The sequence below is a fragment of the Bison bison genome, unplaced genomic scaffold (genome assembly GCF_000754665.1).
Source record: "Bison bison bison isolate TAMUID 2011002044 unplaced genomic scaffold, Bison_UMD1.0 scf7180017864048, whole genome shotgun sequence".
Lineage (NCBI taxonomy): Eukaryota > Metazoa > Chordata > Mammalia > Artiodactyla > Bovidae > Bison > Bison bison.
In genome coordinates this window covers 7,245,058-7,260,232 of record NW_011494620.1, presented here as the reverse complement: position 1 = coordinate 7,260,232, position 15,175 = coordinate 7,245,058, and the positions used below count along the sequence as shown (strand labels likewise).

At 40.6% G+C, this 15,175-nt stretch overlaps 1 protein-coding gene across 6 annotated transcripts in view; it reads right to left on the bottom strand.

Annotated features, from left to right (window-relative positions):
* The window catches only part of CAB39L (calcium binding protein 39-like), a 115,461-nt gene that overhangs the window by 20,815 nt on the left and 79,471 nt on the right, over nucleotides 1–15,175 (bottom strand). For 5 of the 6 annotated variants that reach the window (XM_010835694.1, XM_010835696.1, XM_010835695.1 and 2 more), the window contains 2 exons: nucleotides 11,377–11,520; nucleotides 112–2,417 (listed from right to left, as the gene is read on the bottom strand). In XM_010835694.1, coding sequence (XP_010833996.1) covers nucleotides 2,238–2,417; nucleotides 11,377–11,520 — 324 coding nt within the window. In that variant the 3' untranslated portion in view covers nucleotides 112–2,237. Of the gene's footprint in view, nucleotides 1–111; nucleotides 2,418–11,376; nucleotides 11,521–15,175 lie in introns of those variants that run through there. The other variant, XR_824910.1, reaches the window with a different exon arrangement.

Below are 15,175 nucleotides of genomic sequence, written 5' to 3'. Positions count from 1 at the left end.
GACAGCTGGGGACGTGGGGCCTCCGGGCAGCCTGGTGCTTTCCTTGTTTGGAGCGGCGACAAGAACACAGGGGCGGGACACGCAGAGAGAGATGAAACCGACCAAGGAGCATGTGGCACCTTTTCATTTAGTCAGTCTTTATTTAAATGTGTGCTTTTGAAATGGCTTATTAAATATGACCTTTTCGAAACTCAAATCTCACAATATTTACAGTGACTTTTATGCAAACGTACTTTAACCTTGAGTTTTTGGCTCCCTCTTTCTCACGTTAATAATTTACAAATTTGTATCACAGCAAAACCCCAGCTACTTCATTTATTACAAGGGTTTGCTAGGAAAGAGCTAATTCAAGCTCAGAGGAAATACAATATGTTTTACTTATCAAAAAAAGAATTCTAACAAGGCTTTGCTTTCCACTTGAAAGTACATGTCCCATGATGTGTGGGACAGTATTTAAGCAAAGAAATACATTTCCAATAGTGCTGGGCCTTCTTTCTTTTTTTTTTTTTAATATTTACACTCATCTCTTTTAAACAAACAAAACCAGAAAAGTCAGATTCGAAGAGACTCTGGACTGTCAGGGAATGTTATAAAAATAATCTGACCTCAGCGATGCAAGATGGAAGGCCATCAGATGGCCCAGCACTCGTCAGTACTGCTACAAGAAGCTCCCGCAGACCCAAGAGCATCTGCCTCAGAATTCAACGCTGGGGCTGGGGGCGGGGATAAACGTAGCCAAGAAGGATCAAACCACGCCAGGTGATGCTTCAGATGCTAAATCTACAAGAGCATGGATCCTGGAGAGGGATCTTCCCCTCTCTGGCTGGAGAAATATCTGGTTCAAGAACACAGTACCCTACATTGTAAAAAGTGAAGATTCCAATGGAAGGCACTAATTCATGATCTGGAAACAGAATCATTAAAAAAAAAAAATACAGACTAACAATTATACTTTTAATGTCTTGTAAATATAGCTTTAAAATTCCATTTTGTCCACCTGATGTCTGAAAACAAACCGTGACCTTTATTTTAAAAAAAGACAAATTAATTCCTAAATCATCCTAGTATGCGAGAGTATTTGAGACCAACATTTTTACAGAAACCTTTTCAGTGAAGAATCTGATGTGAAATGACAATGACAGATCAGAAATTAGAGTGAAATTTTTTTTTAGTCCTTTGAGGATGTTTCATGCATGTAATCATTTGTCCTTCCAACTGCAGTGTTCCCTTATGTATAAGTGGTCTAAAGCCCTGTGTGACCCTCTGGACCTGTGGTTTTACACACAGTAGGCATCTCGATGCAATGATTCTTACTCTGAAAAACATTTTCACCATAAAACTTCTTTCCCAAATTAAGAAGTATGGAAAAAAAAAAAAAGAAGTATGAATGAAATATTCCAAATATTCACTAACCCTATAGAAGTCTGTGAAACAGCAATTACTTCTGCTAGTGCTGTGGTTCTTAACCGTCTGTTATAAGTTTTAAGTGAGCAGGTCCTGCCCGGTGGGCCCTCCACGCCTGTGATCCTTGTTAGACCGTCCTGCCTATACCTAGTTGGTTCCATACTAACCTGGTCAGAGTAGGGTGTGTGTGTGTCTGTGTGTGTGTACCATGAGTCAGGTGTGCAGAGGAGACTCATTGAGATGGAATGTGAGGTCATAAGCATAAAGGAGGATATCAGTTTCCTAGGAAGTTAAGAATGAATGATTATGGTTAAAAGATGTGGGTAGGGAATAGAATGTGGAATGGCTGAAAATACTGGATCTTATTTTCTTAGTGCCTTAAGAAATTTGTGGGTCCAACTGCAGATGGGCAAAACAGTTTTGTGCATCTTGCCCCAACTCCCAGTTCTCCTCTGAGAATTTAATCCTCTTGGAGGACTGGGTGACATCCACCCTTTGAGTTCCCAGTACTTGGTGGCTTGTGGTGACTGAGGGCTCATCTGCAAGCCCACAGCCTTGCTGCCTTTCACTAAGAAAGGGTTAAAGTTGCTTTCATCAATTTCCCAATACGATGGCTCTGATTTCATATAAATAATCACAGGTTAAAATGAATATATTATTCTAAATTAATTTTTTTTCATTCAAATGATTATATTCCACCTACCCTGAATGACAGATTGAGGAAAAACAGGCACCTCCATAGCCTTCCCAAGAATGGCTACTTTTTGGAATGACGCTTGTCACACGAACTGAATAAACGAGGCGGTGACGGTGGCAGGAAACTTGGTGGGACTTCAAGGGGCCACCTTCTTCAGGTCACGAATCTGTTTAATCAGGTAGTTCTTCTCATCGGTGAACTGCTCATCGTCGGTCCTTTCTTTTTGGAAGTTGCTCAGAAACTCGATGAGTTTGGGTTGGTTTTTCAGAAGAATCTCCACAATAGGCTGTGTTTTGTGAGGACTGGCCACAAACACCTGAGACACGAGAAACACACCTAGGTCAAGGGACACACACCTGGAAACACGGTCCCTCCCGCGTCTCATTCGTTACTTGGTTTATTGAACACAGAAAGCCCGCGATTTTACTCCCTTTTAGAAGAAAACACGGTGTAGGTGACATGAGAGTCCACGAATCAGATTTTCTCTTTCTTCTTTGGTGGATTGTATGTTCCTTGGCCTTTGTCCATTTCATCTAGGTCACCTCATTTATTGATGTACAATTATTTGTAGTATTCTCTTATGATCTTTTATTTTTATAAGGAGGTTGAATCAGGAACCAAAAACCTCTCAACAAAAGTCCAGACAGAACCAGATGATTTCACAGTAAATTCTACACATTTTAAAAGAAAAATCGACACCAATCTACTTCAAATTGTTCCAGAAAATAAAAGAGAAGGGAATAATTCCTAACTTGTTATATGAGGTTAGCATTACTCTGTTACCAAAGCCAGACAAAACTACCACTAGAAAACTACAGACCAGTCTCTTTTATGAAGATACAAAAATCCTCAACAAAAGACAAGCAAATGAAGTCCAGAATAATATTAAAAGGATTATACACTATAACCAAGTGGGATTTATCCCAGAAATACAAGCGTGGCTCAACGTAATGAAATCAATCAATGTAATCCACCACATGCACTGGACTGACCTGCATCCTCTCAAAAGATGAATGTTCAAGCCCCAACCCTTGGTACCTGTGAATGTGACCTTATGTGGAAGCAGAGATGTAATCAAATTAAGATGAGTTCATACTGGGCTAGGCTGGGCCTGAACCCCACTATTAATACCAGTATTCTTAGAGGAAGAGGAAATTTTGGACACAGAAACACACAGATGCAGAGGAAAATGCCATGTGAAGATGGAGGCAGAAATGCTGCAAAATCAGCTTTACTTCAGACACAATGAATAAACTTTCATTAAAAAGAAAAACAAAAAAGATGGAGACAGAGACTGGGGTTATGCATCCTAAGGCAAGGAGTGCCAAGGACTTCTGGCAACCACCAGAAGCTCGGAGAGAGGCACAGATTTTCCCTGAAAGCTCCCAAAGGAAACAAGCTTGTTGACACCTTGATTTTGGACTTTTAGTCAACAGAATGCAGAGACAATGACTTTCTGTTGTTTTAGGACACTTAGCCTATGGTACTTCGTTAAAGCAGCTCTAGGAAGTCAATATGACACATGATTACACTGAAAGAAAACCATATGATCATTTTAACTCATCCAGAAAAAGTATTTGACAAACTCCAACATCTTTTCATAATAATTTAAAAAAAGCAAACACTCAACATGGGACAGCTGGAAATCCACATGCCAAAAAAAAAAAAAAAAATTAAGTTGGACCCTTATTTCACACCATAAACAAAAATTAACTCAAAATTTATCAAAAACCTAAATATAAGAGCTAATAAAACTTTTAGAGGAAAATACATGGGTACATCTTCATGACCTTGGATTTAACAGTGGTTTCATAGCTACATCAAAAGCAGGAGCAAGAAAAGAAAAAAATGGGTAAAGCGAACTTCATTAAAATTTAAAACATTTGTGCATCAAAGGATACATCAAGAAAGTGAAAAGACAATGTAAAGAATGTTAGAAAATATTTACAAATCGTATATATGACCAGAGTCTATTATCCAGAATATATAAAGAATTCTTCCAATGCAACAACAAAAATACACACAAAGTTTTTTAAAAAGGGGCAAAGGACTTGAGTGGACATTTCCCCAAAGAAAATATATAAATTATCAATATGCATGTGAAAAAAAAGTTCAACATCATTAGGTCACTAGGAAACACAAATGGAAACCGCAACGAGACTAGTGCTTGCTGTGTGCTCAGTTGCTCAGTCGTGTCCAGCTCTTTGTGACTCCACGGACTGTAGCCCACCAGGCTCTTCTGTCCACGGGATTCTCCAAGCAAGAATACTGGAGTGGGTTGCCACTTATTCCTCCAGAGTATCTCCCCAACACAGGGATCGAACCCATGTCCCCTGTATTGACAGGCAGATTCTCTACTGCTGAGCCACCCGGGAAGCCCATTTTTTCTGTGCATATGGCTAGATGCAATAATTGAGACAAAACTGGGCTTCCCAGCTGGTGCTACTGGTAAGGAACCCACCTGCCAATGCAGGAAAGCAGGAGACAGGGGTTCAATCCCTGGGTCCACAAGATCCCCTGTATTCTTGCCTGGAGAATCCCATGGACAGAGGAGCCTGGGACTACAGTCCATAGGGTTGCAAAGAGTCGGACATGACTGAAGCGACTTCTCACTCACGCACCACATATGCTCAAATTCCAGCAGCTCTGAGAGTGGTGAGCCAATAGGCACTGACCACCCCCTTCCTTTACATGGCTTAGTAGAAAGTGGCAGTCTGGTCCTTTGCTATTAAGGAAGCTAACAGGGAAAGGAAAGAGATACCAGCTCATAGTGGATTCCTAAATTCATATTGGATGCATGTCTGGAAGAGGCAGGATCATAGAGACAAAGGTCTCCTGAACCTGCTGCTAAGTCGCTTCAGTCGTGTCCGACTCTGTGCGAGCCCATAGACGGCAGCCCACCAGGCTCCCCGGTCCCTGGGATTCTCCAGGCAAGAACACTGGAGTGGGTTGCCATTTCCTTCTCCAATGCATGAAAGTGAAAAGTCAAAGTGAAGTCGCTCAGTTGTGTCCGACCCTCAGCGACCCCATGGACTGCAGCCTTCCAGGCTCCTCCGTCCATGGGATTTTCCAGGCCAGAGTACTGGAGTGGGGTGCCATTGCCTTCTCCTGAACCTAGTATCCTGGAATTACACTTAAAAAAAAAAAATGCATGTTTATTTATTTTTTCTTGGAGTATAATTGTTTTACAATATTTTGTTATTTCTGCTGTTCATGAATCAGCTCTATGTATAAATATATCCATCCATCCACACACTCTTGAGCCTCCCTTCCACCTTTCCCAGAGTTTTTTCATTTTAATCTAACTGTAACTTTTAAACATTTTTAAATTTTTATTTATTTATTTGGTTGTGCTGGGTCTTAGTTGCCGCGTGTGGTATCTTTGATTTTTGTTGTGGCACGTGGGACCTTTAGTTCTTGAGTTGTGGCGTGTGAACTCTTGGTTGCAGCATATGGGATCTAGTTCCCCGACCAGGGATCGAACCCAGGCCCAGGGCACTGGGAACCTGCAGTCTGAGCCCCTGGACCACCAGGCAAGTCCCCAACTTCAGCTTTTTTAATTTAACATTTTGCAAGTGAAGAAACAGATCCGAATGGATTTGCCCAAAGTCACTGATGCCAACTGGGCCACAACAAACACCCAGGTCTCTTGCGTTCTGGCCAGTCCTTTCCCATCATACAACCTTGTTCGTCAATAGCAGAGAAAACGTGAAATGGCATCTCATTCGAGTCCTTGGACGATTCAAGCAAGCTAGTAAAAACTGGCCATTAATAATCTGGTGAAGACATTTTTAGACCACATTTTCTGTATCTTATGGGAGGTACTTGGGGAAAGAGACTATTAAAAAAGAACTGCGAAAAAACTGAAAAATAACTTTCTTCTTCTAAATAACAAAATATTATTTTTGGCAAGTAAACAATTCAGTGTGCACTTCAGTGGGAGGAGGAAAGTCAGGGTCCGGGGCACGTCCAGTTTATACGCATGCAAGTAAACAAGTGGCCGACTATTTTTAAATGTGCCTACTCTGTCCAATAATGAGACGATCCAAATTCTGATCTCACAGGATGGAAGTAGGTTATTTCTATTTTGCCACCCACTGAATACTTCTATAATACTGCATTTTGGAACAAAATTATATGAAGCATGTTTTCACCTACGATGGCATAGTAAAACTCTGTGGGAGCTGGGATGACAGAACAACGGCAAGCCTCTGTAATTGCTCAGTCAGAAAGGAAGGATCTTAAGAGGGTCTGTCATTTTACACTGTCAGGCGTTTTCCTGTCCTACAAGAGCCTATTTTTATTCCATCCAATCTGTGCTTATTCCTTATGAAATAATACAAACACAGAGAAGAGCACAGCAGTAACACTGCAGATTTCAAGTTCCCACCGTCAGCTCTATCATTTTTGCCATATGTGCCTTCAGAATCTGAATAAAATAAAACATTACAGATAAAATTCCAGGCCATTAGACACTTCTTGATGTCATTCTCTTTCTTGATGTCATTCTCCCTCCGGTGAGGTGACTGCTATCCTGAATTTGGTATTTATCATTTCCATACAGGTTTTTAGACACTAACTACATATGTATGAATCTATACATAGTATAGTTTTTCATGTTTTTAAACTTTAAATAAATAAAATCCTTTTAATACTTTCTTAATTCCACTCAATGTTTCTGAGACTTATCTACATTGATCCCATATAACTCTATTAATTTTAACCCATTCTATATGCTATTATATAAATATATCACAATTTATTGTCCTAAATTTCTGCAGATACCCATTTTTTTTTTCATTTTCATGCTAAACAATGTGCAATAAACATTTTGGTACAGAATTCCTTATGCCTGTGAGCAAGACTGTCCAGGAAATGAGATTTTAGGAATGAAGAGTATGGACACTTTCAGTACTTTATTTTGCTAAACTGCTCTCCCAAGTGCTTGTATTAACACTAATTTACAGTGTACAGACCTACTGTTCCCCCAGCCTTACCACAATTTGATATTGTCAGACCTAAACATTTTTGGCAATATGAAAAATGTAACGTGACATCTCATTGATATTTTAATGGCCATTTCCATGATTGCCACTGAGATGAGCATCTTTACTTATTTGTTGGCCAATCAGGTTTCCCCTTTATTTGTTGGCCAATCAGGTTTCCCCTGGAGAAGGAAAGGGCAACCCACTCCAGTGTTCTTCCCTGGGAAATCCCACGAACAGAGGAGCCTGGCAGGCTACGGGCCATGGGGTCACAGTGTCGAACACGACTGACTGACTAAACAACAAACAACAAAAACAGGTTTCCTCATTTGTAAGTTACCAACTTGTATCCTTTGCCCATTTTTCTATTTAACTGTTTGCTTTTTTCTAAATGATTTGTCAACTCTATGTGTCACATTCTGTCCTGTTCTCTCATTTTGTTTATGATGTCTTTTCAAATAGGTGTTAAATTTAAATGTCAAATATTATTTCCTTTTATGCTTTGTGATTTCAAATTCTTTTTAAAAATTCTTCCTTCCCCAACATCATAAAAGGTTTATTTTTTCTTTTAAAAGTTAAAAGATGTTTTGCTTTTCAAGTGTAGCTCTCTACTGATAATTTATTTCTGAATATAGTGGATGGGAGTTTTCTATATTAATAATCCCTTATCCTAAGAACCATACACAGAAGAACTATAAAAAAAAGGTCTTCATGACTCAGATAACCACGATAGTGTGATCACTCACCTAGAGCGCGATATCCTGGAGTGTGAAGTCAAGTGGGCCTTAGGAAGCATCACTATGAACAAAGCTAGTGGATGTGATAGAATTCCAGTTGAGCTGTTTCAACTCCTAAAAGATGATGCTGGGAAAGTGCTGCACTTAATATGCCAGCAAATTTGGAAAACTCAGCAGTGGCCACAAGACTGGAAAAGGTCAGTTTTCATTCCAATCCCAAAGAAGGGCAATGCCAAAGAATGTTCAAACTACAGCACAGATGCACTCATCTCACACACTAGTAAAGTAATGCTCAATTCTCCAAGCCAGGCTTCAGCAGTACATGAACTGTGAACTTCCAGATGTTCAAGCTGGATTTACAAAAGGCAGAGGAACCAGAGATCAAATTGCCAACATCCACTGGATCATCATAAAAGCAAAGGAGTTCCAGAAAAACACCTACTTCTGCTTTATTGACTATGCCAAAGCCTTTGACTGTGTGGATCACAACAAACTCTGGAAAATTCTGAAAGAGATGGGAATACCAGACAACTTGACCTGCCTCCTGAGAAATCTGTATACAGGTTAAGACCTGAGAAATCTGTATACAGGTTAAGAAGCAACAGTTAGAACTGGACATGGAACAACAGACTGGTTCCAAATTGGGAAAGGAGTACGTCAAGGCTGCATCTTGTCACCCTGCTTATTTAACTTAGATGCAGAGTTCATCATGCGAAATGCCGGGCTGGATGAAGCACAAGTTGGGATCAAGATTGCTGGGAGAAATATCAATAACCTCAGATATGCAAATTATACCATCCTTATGGCAGAAAGCAAAGAAGAACTAAAGAGCCTCTTGATGAAAGTGAAAGAGGAGAGTGAAAAAGTAGGCTTAAAACTCAACATTCAGAAAACTAAGATCATGGCATCTGGTCCCATCAGTTCATGGGGAAACAATGGAAACAGTGACAGACTATTTTTGGGGGGCTCCAAAATCACTGCAGATGGTGAGTGCAGCCATGACATTAAAAGACGCTTGTTCCTTGGAAGAAAAGCTATGACCAACCTAGACAGCATATTAAAAAGCAGAGATATTACTCTGCCAACAAAGGTCCATCTAATCAAAGCTCTGGTTTTTCCAGTAGTCATGTATGGATCTAAGAGTTGGACTATAAAGAAAGCTGAGCACCGAAGAATTTATGCTTTTGAACTTGGTGTTGGAAAAGACTCTTGAGAGTCCCTTGGACTGAAAAAAGATCAACCCAGTCAATCATAAAGGAAATCAACCCTGAATATTCATTGGAAGGACTGATGCTCAAGCTAAAACTCCAATACTTTGGCCACCTGATGTGAAGAACTGACTCGTTTGAAAAAACCCTGATTCTGGGAAAGACTGAAGACAGGAGAAGGGGACGACAGAAGATGAGATGGTTGGATGGCATCACTGACTCAACAGACATGAGTTTGAGTAAGCTCTAGGAGTTGGTGATGGACAGGGAAGCCTGGCGTGCTGCAGTCCGTGGGGTCACAAAGAGTCAACATGACTGAGCAACTGAACTGAACTAAGAAACAGTAACCCCTTCTTTAATGATTTATAATTTCTCCACTACCAAATATCAAATTTTCATATTTGCACAGGCTCACTTCTGGGCTTTACTCTGTTTTGTTGCTCTATTTATCTGTCTCCATGCCAATACAGTATTATTTCCATTTATGATAAATCCAGAGGAAGTCTTAATATATAGTAGGATGGATTTCTCTAACTTGTTTTCTTTGAAAATTGTCACAGATAATCCCAGGCCATTGCTCTATCATACAAATTTTAGAATCAGCTAGTCAAGTTCCAGAAAAAGACTTGCTAGGATTCTGAATGCAATTAAATAGAATTTACAAATTAATATGGGATTTGAATGGCTCTAGTGGTTTTTTGCACAATAAAGATCTGGTGGCTTGAAAAATGAACTAAATTTTTTTTTTTTTACCTTTCAAAGCAACAGTTACACACCTTAAAAATTGCTGTGTCTCTGACTTATATATATAAATTCAATCACAGAATATACCTTACAAAGATTTTAAAAAGAAAAAGAGGTTGAAACTCTCTCAACCCTTAATTCTATTCTAGATACTGATCCTAAGAAAATAACCCTTAAATTGGAAACAAATTAGCTCGAAACATAAAATGCTCATTGTAGCCTCAAATTGAAAATAGCCTAACTATAAACAACATGGGAATATTTAAGTAAACTACATATACTCAGTGAAAAACTATGATACCAGTAAAACTACTGACTCTTTTAAAAAGCTATATATAACAACAATGAATTAGTGTTCACATATGGTATAGTATTAAGTGATAAAATTAGTGTATCAATACTGTGTACAATGTGAATTCAGCTGCAGAAAAAAACGTTTACATACGTGCACAGGAAAATAAAATTTACTAAAATCTTTACAAGAGTTAAGTCACGGTTAGTGCATTATAGATTAGATTTCTCTCACCTACCCTACTTTTATTTTTTTTACTTTATTTTTAAAAAGATTTGACTTCCCTGGTGACTCAGATGGTAAAGCATCTGCCTACAATGCGGGAGATCCAGGTTCAATCCCTGGGTTGGGAAGATCTTCTGGAAAAGGAAATGGCAACCCACTCCAGTACTCTCTCCTGGAGAATCCCATGGACGGAGGAGCCTGGTAGGTTACATACAGTCCATGGGGTCACAAAGAGTCGGACATGACTGAGTGACGTCACTTTCTTTTCACTCTTTTAAAAAGATTTTATTTATTTATTTTGGGGTGTGCTGGGTCTTCACTGCTGCGCATGGGCTTTCGCAAGTCGCAGTGAGCTGGGGCTACTCTCTAGCTGCGGTGCACGGCCTTCTCACTGCAGGGGCTTCTCCTTTTGTGGAGCGCGAGCTCTAGGGCGTCCTGGCTGGCGCACAGGCTTAGCTGCTCCACGGCATGTGAGATCTTCCCGACCTGGGATTGAACCCACGGCCCCTGCATTGGCAGGTGGATTCTTAACCACTGGACCACCAGGGAAGCTCCTACTCTACTTTTAAACAAATCTACTGCTTAAAGTTTCTAGGAGATGATTTTATTACTCTTACATCACAGAAAAAATATTCGAAAAAGCAGGTATTATATAGACTAGTGTTCTTTTAAAATGCATTAAAATATTTCTAAGCAAGGAATGAGTAGTACACTGTGTTTCTTTCGGTTTCATTTAAAGTTCAAAGGAACATTTAAGGCGGAAATGAAACATTCAAATTCTGACACTCAGGGTTTGGGTTTTAGCTCAATCACTAATTATCTTAGTAACTCCTGGGAAACAGTATCCACCTATTTTCTTACTGAAAAAGATGCAAGTATTTCGAGATACAGATTCGTCAGCAAATCTTTTTGAAACAAATAGGCATCCACTCAAATAACTCTAGAATTTCACCTAAAGTCACGCAAAACCTACGGACTGCTTAGTTCATGTTCTCTCGAGTCAAAAGGAAGATCCAAAATAGGGATTTTGCCATTTGAAACTGGAAAAGGAATGTCCACATTATTTCTGCAGGGTGCTGTTTACCTTAAAGACGTGAAAGGCTTCAAACTGGATGTTGGGGCTTTTATCCCGGAGGAGGTTCATTGTCAGTTTGAGGTTCTCTGGCTTGCTGATGTACTTGGTCATGATGGCAAAGTTGTGCCGGTCCAGGATCAGTTCACCTAGCAGCTACAGAAAAACACAAAATCAAAGTAGAATCTGAGAGTCCTTTTATTCAAAATACATCCCACTCCTTTCTTACCAGAAAACAAAATGTAAGTTATGAATGTTGACGAGAAAAAAAAAAATCAGAGTCCTAAAGTGCATCTTAAAGCACAGGCATGGAGGCTGTAGTTATCCTTGTTATTTTTAAACTTTTCATACCGTCCTGCTAAAGTTAGTGCTTAATGCATTTCTGAGTCTTTTGTTTTTCTTTAATGCCATTCATTGTTGCAGCTTAAAAAAAAAGCTCTTTCAGGCTTCCCTAGTGGTCCAGTGGTTAAGGATCCACCTTGCAAAGCAGGGGACACCAGGTCCATCCGTGGTCGGGGAAGATCCCACATACGCAGGGGCAACTACGTCCTCACAGCTTAGAGCCTGTGCTCTGCATCAAGAGAAGACACTGCAATGAGAAGGCCGCCTACCCAACTAGAGAGCAGCTCCCACTCGCCACAGCTAGAGAAACGCAGCAACGAAGACCCAGTGCAGACAAACAAAAGCTCTCTCTGCAGCTTTCATCAAGACTTAGCCAGAAATTAGTTTATAATTTTTATCCCTTGCTTTAATGTGATTCTCACTAATGTATTGCTCCTTAGGCACTGAGATAGGAAAGAATAATAAAACTGACTCAACAATGATACCTCCCTTATCTCAATAAATATACTTTGGTAGTTTACTGGAAAAACAGACTATATTAAGTGACTCTTACCTTCTCCCTAAATCTTATGACAAAACCTGATATAGAGCCAGAAAAAAAAAAATTCATTGACCCTGAGTCCGTATGAAATTTAATACGTATAGCAAGTTTTTATCAAAAAGCAAAACAGAACATTTTCTGGGGACAATAATTCCTAAAATGCAGCACTACTCCGTGTTATGAACTGCAGGTTTTTGTCCCTGTAAATCTGTATGTTGGAATCATAATCCCCAGTGCAATGGTATTAGGAGGTGGGGCCTTGGGCAGGCCAACAGGACATGAGGTAGAGCCGCCATGCATGGGTTTGGTGCTCCTGCATGAGACCCTGGGAGCTTTCTTGCTGCTGGCCCCTTGATCTCAGACTTCCTAGCATCCACACTGTGAGAAATAAATGTGCATTAAGTCACCCAGTCTATGGTATTTTTGTTACAGCAGCCCACATAGACTGCTGCTGCTGCTGCTAAGTCGCTTCAGTTGTGTCCAACTCTGCGACCCCATAGATGGCAGCCCACCAGGCTCCCCCATCCCTGGGATTCTCCAGGCAAGAGCACTGGAGTGGGTTGCCATTTCCTTCTCCAATGCATGAAAGTGAAAAGTGAAAGTGAAGTCGCTCAGTTGTGTCTGACTCTTAGCGACCCCATGGACTGCAGCCTACCAGGCTCCCCCGTCCATGGGATTTTCCAGGCAATAGCACTGGAGTGGAGAGCCATTGCCTTCTCCAAATAGACTAAGATACTTCAAAACAAATGCCAAAAGCGAGAATAGTTGAAGACCCTCTGGCAGGAAATAGCTGAACTTTTATTTTCACCATAGGGACAGCAAAACTAAGACTCAGTGCAGCCAAATAAACGAAAATATTTTTTAAAAATCCAAAACAAACCCCACTGTGACTGGACTCATTGCTACTGCATCCCTCCCTCTACCACCTCACTTATTTTTTTTTCATTCTTCTGCTTCTGTGGCATAACTCCCCTTGCTCCAATTTCCCCCCAGCTTTAGCAAGGTGTAATTGACAAAACTGTATACATTTAAAGTGTACATCATGAAGATTCGATATGAGTACATACTGTGAAATATTTTCCACAATCAATTGAGTTAACACATCCATCACCTCATGTAGTTACCCTTTCCTCTTTTTGTGGTGAGACTAGTTAAGATCCACTCTCAGCAACTTTCAAGCATACACTACAATATTACTATGAATTTTTTTTTTTTTTGGCTGCAAGCGTGGCATGTGAGATCACAGTTACTCACCAGGGATGGAACCTGCACCCCTTGCATTGAAAACTTGGGGTCCTAACCACTGGACCACAAGGGAAGTCCTACAATACAGTATTAATAACTATAGCCATCATGCTGTACATTAGATCTTCAGAATTCATCCATCTTATAACCAGAGCGTGTACCCTTTGCCCCACATCTCCCATCCCCCTGCCCCTCACCTTATAACCACCATTCTACCTGCTATTTCTATAGCTCAACCTCAACTTTTCTCCTCAGCTGAATCTCCTCTCCTGCCTTTGTGCTCTTTGCTTTTTCCTAGTTGTACTTACTCTGCTTTGCAGAACAGAGTTACTGGTAAACTTATCTAGAATACAAGCTTCACAAGGGCATGTGTCAAATCCTGCTCACGTTAGTAGCCTTGGCAACCTGTGTGAGGTGTGTGGATACTGTTGGGGAAATAAAGTCCAAACAACACAGAATCCTCTCCACAAAGTGTAGAAAAGAAAGAAAGCAGTTTCATCACTGAATATGTGTATCCAGAGCATGACGCTATAGGCACTCTACACAGAAGACATTAAAAGACATACAATCCTGTCTCATTTATACAGGCAAACAGTTATAATCCAGTACATACATAAACTCTCAAGACGAAAGATAACTGGTCACTCCCCTGTAAGAGACCTTCCCTGGTGGCTCAGACAGTAAAGAGTCTGCCTGCAATTTAGGAGACCTGAGTTCGATCCTTGGGTTGGGAAGATTCCCCTGGAGTAGGAAATGGCAGCCCGCTCCAGTATTCTTGCCTGGAAAATCCCATGGACAGAGGAGCATGGTGGGCTACATACAGTCCACAGGGTGGCAAAGAGTCAGACACGACTGAGCAACTTCACTTTCCTTTCTTTCCCCTATAAGAAGGCTTGACAGCACTCTTTCCTAGTCCACTCTGAATTCACCCGGCCATGGAAGTAGCCATTTGTTTTACCTAGCTGCTTTTATCCAACTAATGAAGAGGATAATAAATCTTTTCTAATCGCTCTGACAAGCAAATGGTTACAGCTTGAAGAGCAGGACCAAGGTTAAATTCTCCAGTGATGGAGAGGCAGGAGTGCTATCTTCCTAGATGTTCACATTCCAGGGGGATGGCTCCCAGACTCTCAAAAAAATTATGCTAGGTTGTAAAACTGGCAAGAAGCTTCTGAAGATATACATACAGATACATACATATATATTTATCTGCATATATACCCACACATATGGGTTTCCCTGGTGTCTCAGTGGTGAAGAATCTGCCTGCAGTGCAGGAGATGCAGGTTCCATCCCTGGGTTGGGAAGATACTCTGGAGAGGGAATGGCAACCCACTCCAGTATTCTTGCTGGAAAATTCCATGGACAGAGGAGCCTGGCGGGCTACGGTCTATGGGGTCGCAAAGAGTCAGACACAACTGAAGCCACTGAGCGCACACACACACAGACACACACACACAGACACACACTTATGTATATATAGCTTCTGTGTAACTATAAATTCTATGTAGATACATATTTTTTTAATATAATATGTATAACATATACACATATATAATATACTCCGGAGAAGGCAATGGCACCCCACTCCAGTACTCTTGCCTGGAAAATCCCATGGATGGAAGAGCCTGGTAGGCTGCAGTCCATGGGGTTGCTAAGAGTCGGGCATGACTGAGCGACTTC